Source organism: Chroicocephalus ridibundus, chromosome 3 (genome assembly GCF_963924245.1).
Source record: "Chroicocephalus ridibundus chromosome 3, bChrRid1.1, whole genome shotgun sequence".
In the NCBI taxonomy this organism is placed as follows: domain Eukaryota; kingdom Metazoa; phylum Chordata; class Aves; order Charadriiformes; family Laridae; genus Chroicocephalus; species Chroicocephalus ridibundus.
The window spans coordinates 62,621,522-62,634,067 of record NC_086286.1 but is presented as its reverse complement, the minus strand read 5'-3'; the positions used below and the strand labels follow the sequence as shown (position 1 = coordinate 62,634,067).

The following is a 12,546-nucleotide window of genomic DNA, read 5'->3' as shown; positions in this document are numbered from 1 at the left end:
TGGCACTTTTGAAGGAAGGCACTTTCACAAGTTCTCAGATTATTAGTAAAAGCCTAACTTTTTTTGGGGGAAGGTGTTAATCATAAAGCATACAGTAGTTTAAACTGCTCACCATAATCTTTTTCAGTAGCCACTGCAATCGAGGGAGATTAGTTTTCTCCAATTCTACCAAAACAGGAATAAGAAAAACTGGAACTCGGGGATTAACTGTCACTAGGACACTCATGAGGAAGAAGATGTCCTCGTTTTTTTCCCCACACACCCACCAGAAAAGGAGTCCCTTCAGAGCTGTACCTGAGCAGTTTATATTTGGAAATGAAGGCTTTTGTGCATCCGTGCTGGGAACACTTGTAGGGGCGCTCCCCTTTGTGCACGTAAGTGTGGACTGTGAGCTTGTCAATTGAATCAAATATCTTCCCACAGAGTCGGCAAGGGTAACCGTCTGTCTGCTTCGCTTCTTTTCCCTTCAACAGTGAAGACCGGCCATTTCTCCATTTAGGTATGAACCTCACAAGAGCATCGCAAGTGCTTCCTGAGCTGGTACAGCTTAGCTTTGCAGCAGAGGAACAGGAAATGGTCCCGTAGCACTGGGCAATGCTTTTGCCTAATGTCGCTCCTCTCAGTTTCCCTTTGAGTTTGCTTTTTGCCTTTACAGGTCCCAATTTATTTGGTGGTCTGAACCTGGTGGTAAGGACTCGGTCTTTGTGGATGCACTGGTGAGATTCTAGCAGAGCAAAAGTTGCAAAAGTGCTTCTACAGCTGGAACATATCCAAGGGTCTACGGGCTCTTTCTGCAATGGGAACAGAAACAGGTCTTTTTTATTAGCCATTCTAAGGAAAGGTCATATTCTTCTAACTGACCCTAAATCTTCTCCAGGGCTTTCCCAAGACCTGTCAGTGTCCTTGTGATATTTACTTCAATGTATTACCTACCATACAGCTACTTGTCTGGAAATGGATTCTCTCTGGGAGTCTACAAACTAGACGGAAAAAATAATGGTTGGCTAAATAGATTTCCATGTTTTTGTTTAGGTGAATCCTTCACCTTTATTTATCTGTGCTTACTGAATTTCAAAGTCTCTACATTTGTTCCTTTTATGGACTTAATCATAAAAGCAGTTGCAAACTGTTGCAAATATCCTTAGACTGACATCATTTATCTCCTACTGCAACCATATAAAAATTGTGTGGGTTTCTGCATATAAATGTAGTTTAGTCGAACAGGATTTCCTTGCTTTACCAGAATGCTGGCAACAGTCAATGCCTCCAGGAGAGACTTCCTCACTTAGCTTGACATTTGGCTTTAGACTTTCTTAAACTAGATAAGGAACACCTTAGGTTTGGGGATCTCAAGCCTATCTTGACTTAGAGGCATTAAAACAAAAGGTTTTTAGCAAGCGATGCATTATTTGGAAGTACTATTTCTGTGGAAACAAGAGCTCTACTGGATTTAGTTATTCACTTTATATTTACATTTTAAAAATTCCAATGAAAAACAATTACAAAAAAGCCGCTAATCACTGATGAAACGTACTTCCAGTTAATACACAATCATGTATTTCCTTAGCTGTCTCTTAAACTGTCCTTACTTTCCCTTGTTCTTGGGCTAGCTTGCTCTGGAGAACGTGGTGAGGCTGTGTCCACTCTGTCTTTATTTACAGACAGAGCCCTCCTCTACCTTATCTATGCCTGACGCTGTGGCCCTCCCACCCATTCTTGCTGGGGTATGCTCTAAAGCCCTCATGTGCAAACGCAACAATGGGATTACTTCCCTTCCTGGAGCACCTCTGAATTCCCAGTTCTATCATATTCCCTGTTTAACTTTTCCTTCTAGCATAGGTATCAATCTTCATAGTCATGTTTTCAACACTTAGGAACTTTTCCTATCAGTTTAAGGATTCCTGCTATCATACAGAGGGGATGATATTGGTATTAAAGGGTTATTGCACAGGGAAGACTGAAATAATCAGTGCGTTATCTGACCAACCAATCAGAGCCTAACAAAGAGGAACTAGTGAAAGTAGCCTGAGGCTGGACAGCTTGTTTATCTACAAATTAATGCCAATCTTAAGTCTTTTCAACACATCTCACTGGTGCCAGTTACTTCTGGCTATATCTAATGGCTCTGTTGGACTAAAAACACAGGAGAGGAAGAGCAGCCTTTCTCTGAGTAGCTGTTTGGTTAAAATTGCTCTTGGTTTTGTGTTAGCCTGCTACTCTATGGTCTACTCTGGGATTACCAGAGTTACATAAACAGAGAAAGCATGTAAATTGTAATTTATTATGTCTGGTGATGTCTTGAATGCAGATTAGGGGTACTTACTGCTACTGGAGGCAAAGGACAGACGTCAGATTCCTCTTTAATGAAGACTGCAGAAGCTTCCATAAATTTGGCATAATCGGCAGCATACCATACTTTCAATTCTGTGTGAGGTTCAATTGGCTGTGAATGGAAGAAAATAGCACATGTTTACTTGTGCCAGTTTTCCCTATACCAAATAATACTGAAGACCAGAGGGGTGTGCGTGCGCAATTTGTCTCCTTACCCAAGTTGCATTCTTTGAATCTCTTTAAATTAGTGGTAACATAGTTTCACAATTCAAGCACTTTTTGAGCCTTTCTATCCACTAACGTTTGACACCTTCACAGTTTCTGAAAGCAGAAATCCATATGCACAAAGAATTTTGCGGGACGGTAGCAGGAGGGGGTGCCTCAGCCTTCATGACCTTTGCTCAGTGAGATCTATTTGTCTGCAATATCCAGACATCCAGCAGTCTTTCCAAAAAATATCCCATGCCTATTCCTCGATGTTTCAAAGCTCGATGAACACAACACTTAACTGTAGGGTACAGGCAAAGGAAAAATGCATCACAAATGCACAACAGCTTGGGTGCCTCCTGGATGCGTTGCACTCGCGGAGCGTGGGTGCAGAGTTGATCAATATGGGGACTACGAGTCAAACTTGCATGTTTTGACGCACTGGCTCTAATGTGTCAGGCTCGCTATGTAAGCGCTCTGTTGTACCCTGCTCTCCTTTCACTGAAGCCTTCCCACACAGTTCTAAGGGAGCCCATAAACTGCAATCTCCCATCCAGTCACACCTGCACAAATTTTTTCTTTGGACTGGACTATGACCTCCTCTGACAAATACTTTCAGTCAATAATACAGCAAATAGAAAAAGAGAGGCGTGATTACACTCACTGGTTAAAGATCCATTAGTTATTTAAAGGCAACGGAGAAAACTAACTTTGGGGACTTGATTTATATGACTCCCTGGCCCTGTACACAATTTTCTTCATCTATAATAAAAACCTACATTGCTGCTACAAGGCTAGAGCCAATCTGCACCGTACTCGTAGCTTTATTTAAACTAAACGTGTGCCACTGAAGAGAACAAATCAGCCTGGAGGGAGAGCAGCAGCTGAGTCTTATTCCACAAAATGTGACATCTTAAAATGCAATTATTTTTTTAACATTGGTGTTGGATGAGCATGGTAGGTGAAAGACAACTTAGACTGCGAATGCTGACAGGTGACAGGTAACTGTGTGTATAATGTTGAAAACTTAACTTTTGAACTCCCAAGCACAAGCCTGCTTGCTAACTACAACCAGTATGGGTTGGTTGTACATTTTGGTAACACCTGGCCTAAACAGAAATGATATGTGCTGAATTCTCCACTCAATAAAGGACATGAAGCAGAGCCACCAACTGGAGGCCGATCATGCATTGTGCTCCTGCATATAGTCTATTTAGATGGAGAAAATCAAGTCTGGGGAAGCTCCATAGAGACAACTGCCTGGGGATGTCCTGGAGCCTTGGCCAGTGACACCTGAGACTGGTACCCACGAACAGCTGCACAGCATGATACCGTCCATGACTTTCTGCCTGACATTCCCGGACTAGCAGCGATCTGGGAAGGGATAGGGAAGCTGAGACCTAGTCGATGTGACTTTGGAGGGAGAGCAAAGTGCATCAGTGTGTGAAATAGTCAAGTAAGGTAGAAGCTCTGATCTCAGCAAAACTCAGATTAAACACCAGTATTCAAACCCTCTACAAGCTGTCATTTACTCTGTCTCACCTGTGACAATAAGAGAAAGCTCTGGCAACCCCCCATGAAACTCTCCCGTGATCAGACAGACAGCAACTGTGGATGATTTTTACTTCACCATAATTCTATACTTTTTTAAAGCACCTATTTCTAGGGACTGCAGTCATTAGGTCAGCAAGCACATTAACCATGCTGTTAGCGTGCCGCTTACATGTATGCTTTTGTTAGCTGCAGTTTCACATCACCAAAATCCCATCTCTGTGTAAAAACAGTGGGGAAAGGAACCAATCTTTCTAACCCCAATTTAACACACTTTATTCAAAGTATCTTGAGAAAATATCTTCATAATCAGCCCTGTGGCAGCCTCATGCCATTACCAGCAGGGTGTGCCTAAGTGTAGCAAAAGGCTATCACTTTCACTGACAAGGACAACATCTGCAGGATACCACAGTATCAGGAATGGTACTGGGAGATACTTAGAAGAAATAAACCCGAAACCATTCCCCATGATACGCGGCACATTAAAGGTTCCAAGACACACTCCTCATCCTAAAATGCTCTTCATGTCAGTATACAGGATGCAACTCTCCATTAATATCAATAAGCAGAGTTCTGCTGAAGTCAGCAGAGAGCTGGTTCAATAGTATTTAAATTATACTGGAAATTGTAAATTGCCAGTTCATAACTACAACTTCTTAGAAAAGCATTTGTTCATGCTTCCCAAATATAGTATTATTAATTCTGTCAGTTCTACAAGTATAGCATGCATTTAAAATGAAACTGAAATTTCAAATGATATGGAGTGCGTCAGAATCTCAAACACAGCCTAAACAATGTCTCAGATTAGCGTACGCTGGTTTACATCAATTTTATTATTTAAAAAAAAATTATTTTAACATTCATCCAAAAGCAACTATACTTCATACTCTTATAGAAGACTTTGAAGGTGTAAAATGTTATCACTGTTAACTTATTCTCACATTATCACTTTGTCGTAAATATTTTTCTCATTGTGTAGGTGGAGAAGCAAAAATAGAGGAACAAAAGTAAACACTACTTCCCCACAGAAATGTGTGCCAATCTTGGAAATGAAACTGAAACGCTGGATTTCAATCCCACAATAATTTCTTTCGACTAATATTCTCTCTTTTTTTATTTTTAACATTGCTTACGATGACATACAAACATTAACTTAAGAATAAAAAAGAAAAAATGTTCGACATACAGACTTCAGTTTCCTAAGTGTACAAAAAAGTAAGTTCTGATTGAAACAAGCTTTGCCTGAGAAAGTGGCCAAACCCATAAAAACCAAGACTGTACGTTCCAGTATCATTTATAAATACAGAGTACTTTGTTCTCTCTCCTCAGATGAAGACACAGCCCAAAGTCTCTAACATAAACTGATCATTTCACGGCAACACTGCAGTATTGTAAGTTCTGCAGTTAAGTCTTCAGATTTAATGAGAGGAAAAAATAGTACATAAAGGTTATACTTAGCACCCTGTTCCTGAGCACCTGGTAACGTGCTCAGAATATGTGTGTCCAAAAATGTAATAAAGGAAAGGATTGTGCGTGTTCTTTCCAGGATGAAGTACTGTTGAATGTAACAATGCTAGATAATCTCGCCATGTATCTATCTGAAACTGAAGAACTTTACAACATTCATGTTTAAGCGCTGCCATATCTGAACATCATTCATGAGAATTCAGAATGATTTCTGTTTCTCTCTTAGTTTCTCCACTACCCACAACAGCAAGTACACACTGCTTTTTACTGGAAAACCCCATACGCTGCTTGCTTTACTACAGATTAAGTGATATAAAAGTATGCAATAAAGATCCAGTTGGCAGAATATAATCTCACTTTCACCTGTAAAAGGGCTAGGCTTTCAGAACCTTTGCCTATAAATTTCCATTTGGACGATGGGTGAAGCAATGTGGGTTTAACTACCTTAACGGTTGTGAAGTAGACTTCTCCACAATGCTGATAAGCCACAAGAGTCTGTTCTTCTTGGTTCCGGGCTAGCCGGACAAACATCATCCAGTTTCCACAGTCTTCATTGGGAGTGTCCAGAAAGTACTTTCCTCCATCTTTCAATACCTGAAACAAAGGGGAAGGACAGGAGAAAGAACATGATAAAACCAAGTCCTGTGTAGAGCCACATTAGTTTTCTTTAACTTGGAATCACGGCTATCAGTTATTTACCCTGTCTTCGTCCTTTGAAATTGTGGTTGTTTTGAAATAGATCACTCTTAAAGAATACTGAGTGCAAAAGAAAGTGAAGAACGAATACCTGCCAAGGCACCCAGCTACTAAAATAACCATAGGCATTTGTATGCCTTTCCAGTTTATAGTTCATCATTTTTATGTTATATAAAGATAATATTATAAGAACTAAGTGGAGGCAGGTAGAAAGATAAGCTTTATGCCTTAATGTACTTCCTGAGTACTTGATAATCTCAAAATTTAGTGCTGTATTAACGCTACATTTTGCACTGAACAATTGTATAACTTGTGTAATAAGTCCAGAGAGGTAGCATACAATATAATGGCTTTTTAACAGTCTTCTCTTTTTCTCCTTAACAATGCAAAAGTAAATACGAATGAAAAATTGTGCCAGAAAGACCTCTTTCTTTTTGCTTTACTTCATTCTTCCTAGATTCCTTTCCAAGAGAATGCCTTTACGAGGCAAATGCTCCCCACCTCATACAAGACAGTTGCTTTTCTGCAATATAGTCTCAAACATGGACAACTGAAGCTGCACAACAGATGTCAGCACAGCACGTGTCTGTTCTACTAACCACGTAAGTGAGCAATTAATTCCAAAAATGTTGCATTTCCATTGCTTCTTGGAGCTATTTTATCATTTTGTCATTATCACTTTGTCATATTTCCAATGAAAACACTTGCCTGTTGGACAAGTTTGGTCACATACTCAGAATGCTGCTAGGGAGAAGTCGAGACAGCTACTTCCATCGGGTACTGAAACACGGGACTCTAGTCTCCTCTTCTGAAGAAACAGCCCATTCATCAGTGAGAGCTGTGCTTATCACCGCATACTTTTAAGCAAACTGATAGAGGATAGGGTGTGGTTTACAATGGCCTGGTGAAGAGGAAGGAACTGGGTGCTTAGCTCATCCATGCTCGCAAGCTTATTAGAGAAGTACGTTTTCTCCATTTGTAAGAATTAAAGCATCTCATAAAAAGACAGAAGGAATTTAGTTATGGAGAAGAACAAAATCCTCTCCGGTGCCGGCATTCCATGAAAACCCCACAGAAGGACAGTGTTACTTTCCTGGCAGACCACTCACATGACTTCCATGAACAAATTAAGTTCACAGCAATTACTGAAGCTATTACTTTTGTTATCAAACAAAATTACAGAAGTATCTGTATGTATGCCTTCCTCCACAACACACAGTGTTTTCCAGTCCCAAGCTCCTGGAGAAAGCTCAAATGAAGACGTAAAGCATGTCACAGGACAGCTGCTGCTGGTCCCTCTCTCCTGGGGAGTGAGAGGACCTGATATGAAATGCAGGGTCTGGAAGAACCGTGACATGTCAGGAAGTCCTGATGGAGGCTGTGGCTTGACCACGGACTCTCTGTATGACAGAAAGGTGCGTGTGCCCAGGCGCAACCCCGTGCAGCAAAATGCAAAGACCAGGGCGTAGAGGATTACCATCAACTATCACTCCCAAGGAATTCCTGTGGGAAAAGATGTGCATGCAAATATGTCTAAGCTAGGCTAGTCCTGAGAGGCCACTATTTGTGCTGGATAAAGTACAAACAATAGTGTCACGGTCCAGATAAGGAGATCAGTGTCTGTACATGCAGCAAGGGATGGTACCAGCCCTAAATAACAATTTGACTAAATAAACTGAGTTAGTGCACTGGGTGTCAAAGTTTATATATAACCACATCATTAAGAAGCGTTTCCCCGTCCCTGCACTGTTCCTCCTTACTAAGCAAGTGCCTTAGTGCGTATTTCTGCCACTACTGCTAACTCAGTGCACAGACTTAACCCTCCCAGTGGCACGGTGTTAAGCACAAATCCTTTTGTTTTATCTGGGAAGACAGTACTATCCTTGGACCCTTTCACTAGCTGTGCTCTGTGAAAAATTTATCAAGAGCTGTTAGTCTGATAGGTAAATCACCCTGGAAGCAATAAAACTAGAAAGCAGGAAAGTAAACTACAAAACACAATATACAGGAACATTATGGTACTTCAGGTTATGCTGTGCTGTCTAATAATGTGATTTACATTCATACATACAGATCAGACGCACAATTCATTAACTAGATCAGACAGATAATTGACTGGTTAAAATACATAAATACCTATGAAATGTTAAAGGCACATATGCACTTCATAGTAAGTCACTGGGTTTTTACCTGCAGGACTAGCCTGCTCTCATCATAGCGGGTCAGTTTTGTAGACAGTTGACCAACATAAGGACCAAACTGTGTTCTCTTCTGTATTACTTTCTTTGCAAATACTCCAAGGACTGTGAATAAAAAAAGACCAGTCTAATATTAATACAGATATCACAAACTATTGCTTGTATATTTACAAGAATATGTAAAAATGGACATAAACACATAGTGCAGAACACATGAATTCTTCTAGACAAATAACCCAGGTAAATAATTCTAACGGGAAGAATCTAAAAAGGATGTAAATATGTACAGAGATTTTTTTTTTAAATGGCTATTACATTGAATACAGAAGTGTCTAAAATCCATGACGATATTAAACTGAGTATGAAACACAAATGTGTTGATACTCTTCAATCTACAAGCTGTTATCATAGTGCTCTGCTTGTTGGCAGAGGTTGTTATGACGTTGTTCTCTCCCAGTACGAGTGGAGAGAATCTATAAAAACACAGTATTAGCCATCTTAATCATTCTAGTTATTCCCCTACCTAATACCAATGGTGCGACACAACAGGCATCTTGTCATTCTCCTTCTGAAACGCAATCTAGGCAGGACTAATTTTACACAGGTAGCCATGGAAAATTTGCTTGCTAAGGATGTAGTTCCCTTGTTCAGGCTTGGGCATTTAAATTGCCCTGCCCTCAGAAGGAAACAAGAATCTTTCCATATGACCTGATGTTGCAAAAGGTAAATTAACCCACTGTGTTCTTTTGAGTTTGCAGGGGGTGGATGAGGGATGTTATTTACCATTTTGTTTCTGACCTTTCATTGAATACTCTTTCCTGTTTTGCATGCTTGGGGAAAAGAAAAAAAATAACATAACACTGCATGGCTGTTACTATTAGATACAAATTCAACATTCATTAAACTTGTATTGACTGAACAGAGCTAACTGATTACAGCTAAATGTCACATCCGCTCTGGCTAATGTCCTGCCATCAGTCTATGCATTGAGGTTACTAGAAATCAGTCACAAAAAACAGTAGCTGAAAGTGAGCTTTAGCTGTGCTCAGGTGAAAATAAAGTAGTCTTCATACTGTTAATACCCAATGATTATGCCTTGAGTTACCCATGAAGACAAGCCCCTGTTAATACTTTTGTCTCTTCTTTCTCAAATGTGGGAAAAAGAGCTAAAATACTTACTCTGCTGGTTTCCAGCTCGCAGCTCCAACACTCGCAAAGTAAGGTAATGAGGTAGGGTGAGACGGGCTCGGCTAGGAATAACCCTATCTTTAGCCCTGATGAGTGGTCCGTGGAGTTTGCATTCTCCTATAAGGCTTTTGCCGCAATCCTCACACCCTACAAATCCAGAAAAGGAAACCTGTTACTAAAAGTGACATACTGCTCTCCAATTTAGTCTCTTCTAATTCTGTCACCTTGAGAACACATCTTGAATTACCAATGCTTTTCTTCACACTGCTGTTCCAGATTAGGTAGTGAAAAGATTATCTGCAAACCAAAACCGAACTAGGGAGGTTTGAAATAAGACTTCCAGTTTGTGCATTCTCTACTATGCGAACTGGTGGGTCCTGACCTCCAAAGGTTTATACACATGTTCATTTGGAAGTGTCGTAAACCATGCCTTTGAAGACCAGGATGGCAGCAAAACTGGAGCTTGCAGCATGCACACCTATAAATCAAGATGCATGTATTTATATAGAAATGAGAAGGGCAAAGTTGCTAGTAATAAACAAGGTAATTTGCAGAGATCCAAGGAGTCCAAGAAAGATGACTGCGAGTCTGCACAAACCATTCTCCATAGAAGACAAGACCCTTGGTACCATGAGAAATGAGTATGACGGGTCTTACAGTCACAACTCAGTTGACAATAACGCGAGGGCAGCCTTCTCATAGACTGTGCTGCCTGTGAAAGTAAGCAAAAGAGCGCACTGCACCTCCCAGTCATCAGTTCACACTAACGACATCTGCAGGCTGTACGCACGAACCATCCAGAAGTCATTAATGAGAAATGCATGTCTGCAAACTGACTTTCCCCCAGCACAGTGCACAGTGAGGTATTTTTGGTTCAGTGTAGCTCAAACTGGTTGCCAGGGAAACTCATACGGAGCAGTGACACAACTGAGCAATGAGACTCTCCATCAGAAGGTCATCCCAGCACTAGTGTCACACAGGGCAATGGGAAAAACGGGACTGCTTGCAGAAAAACTTTTTATAGACAGTAGAAACCAAACCAGTGAGCCAACAACGCTTTACAACTGAGTTAAAAGGAAAAGCTGATATTGGTCATCCATGACTACCTTGTTTTGTTTTACTTCTGAAAACTCTGCTGAGCAAGTCTATTCAGTAAGCAACAATAAGGAGCAGAGGAGGGGAGCCAGAACTGCCAAGAGAGTCCAAGGGAGCCATGGGACGCTGTAGCAGAGACCGGGGCAGGAGAGGTGAGGCTTCACCACAGGCAGGGGCTCGTAGCCAAGGAGAGGTCAAGAGAAGTGTAAGGGCTCAGGAGACACTGCACGCAGAGACATCGGAGATGATCTTTGAGAAAGGAGAGTAGCACCACAAATGCCATATTCAGGGTAGCCCGAAAAGGTTTCAGTTAGTAAACACAAGCAGGTGCTTGACTAAATTACACACTCAAGAGTCTAGTCTAAAGTCTCCCCAGATAAGCCTGCAGCGTTCCTACTGAGTTCTTTAGGCTCTCCATCAACTCTAAACGAGAAGCTAGACTTGCATGTTGGTCAGGCTGCAGGCACTGCAGTAGTCCATATTTTTCAATAATTTGGGGACCATGTAATAGTTTTCTTCTGCCCAGAAGAAGGAGAAGAAAGGCTCCTAGACTGCACACCTGCACTATGAATAGCTGAAATTCATTATTTTTTTTGCTAGCGCTACAGATAAAGAACATACCACTCTACAGCACTAAAATGCACAAAAAATAAATAATACACCTGCAAGGCAGATTTTTCTTGTTACACACTGGTTTATGTACCTGAAAGTCCTCTACAACCAGGCTACCAAAAAAAAATATTTTCTTGGTGATTTAACTTAATTGGCTTTTAAATAAATTGCCAACAATCTATGTCTTCTGAGGGCAACAAAATTATGAGGGCTTCCTGAGCTTACCTAGAATAATAGCGACTTTGTCGCAAATCAAACAGCTCCTGCTTGGAGAGTCATTGTATGCAAACTGCGAAAAAACATTACCAAAAGCAAAATGGAGACAAAGAACCACAGTTAGAGGGAGGATGTATCTAATCGTAAAGTACACGACCTTATCAATCCATGCCATGCCTCTGTGATTCATCATCACCGAGCTCCTGAGCAAACCTTCCAGCCACCCCCGGGGCAGTGCCCGCCACAGAGGCCCCAGGGTGGGAAGGGTGGAAAGGGAAAGCAGGGAAAAAGGGTCTCCCTTACATCGGCCTCCAAATTTGGCACTAGTGCCCCATTAGCTAACCAACCTTGGTCCTCCGGATCCAAGAGGTAAGGTTTGAAACGATTCAGGCGCTGTGAGCACTGGAGAGGCACTCCTCCAAAATCAGGGACCGCTTTGCATCTGAATGGGTGCCGAGCATGCCACCGAGCTCAGTCGCCCGCTCCCCCAGGTGGCACACCGAACTGGCATGATGAAGCCATCAGCCAGTGCTGAATGAAATTGGCTCCAGAGCTCTAAGTGTTTTTTAAGCATCTTGCTAGTACGGCTTGGGATTTTGAACTGGCATCACTGTGCGGCACCTCGAAATATCCAGAGCTGCCCAAAGCTTGTTCTAGAATTTTCTGTTTCATTACATAGGATATGAAGGCAACTAGATAACTTAATTACTTAAGTTACATCCCAACATTACATTCACTACACTATTTCTGAGCCCACACCAGCATATTAGTAGCCTGACTCTGAGTTTATTGCACATTAAAAATTGCCAGGTGCACCAGAAGCACAGGATTGGACCACTGTAAATATAATAACTTTAGGGACTACCCTGCGGAACAGGGATCTTTGTAATTTCTTCCCCCCAAACTAACTGTGCAAAACTGTCAAGTTCACATTATTTCTCAGAGATAATTACAGAACAAGTCCTTTGTATTTCAATGCTAAATT

The 12,546-nt window shown here is 41.3% G+C and overlaps 1 protein-coding gene across 4 annotated transcripts in view; it reads right to left on the bottom strand.

Moving 5' to 3' along the window:
* The window catches only part of PLAGL1 (PLAG1 like zinc finger 1), a 50,903-nt gene that overhangs the window by 5,955 nt on the left and 32,402 nt on the right, over positions 1-12,546 (bottom strand). For 3 of the 4 annotated variants that reach the window (XM_063329426.1, XM_063329427.1, XM_063329428.1), the window contains exons 3-7: positions 9,630-9,785; positions 8,443-8,555; positions 6,001-6,150; positions 2,324-2,443; positions 295-791 (exon numbers count right to left, since the gene is read on the bottom strand). In XM_063329426.1, coding sequence (XP_063185496.1) covers positions 295-791; positions 2,324-2,443; positions 6,001-6,150; positions 8,443-8,555; positions 9,630-9,785 — 1,036 coding nt within the window. Of the gene's footprint in view, positions 1-294; positions 792-2,323; positions 2,444-6,000; positions 6,151-8,388; positions 8,410-8,442; positions 8,556-9,629; positions 9,786-12,546 lie in introns of those variants that run through there. The other variant, XM_063329429.1, reaches the window with a different exon arrangement.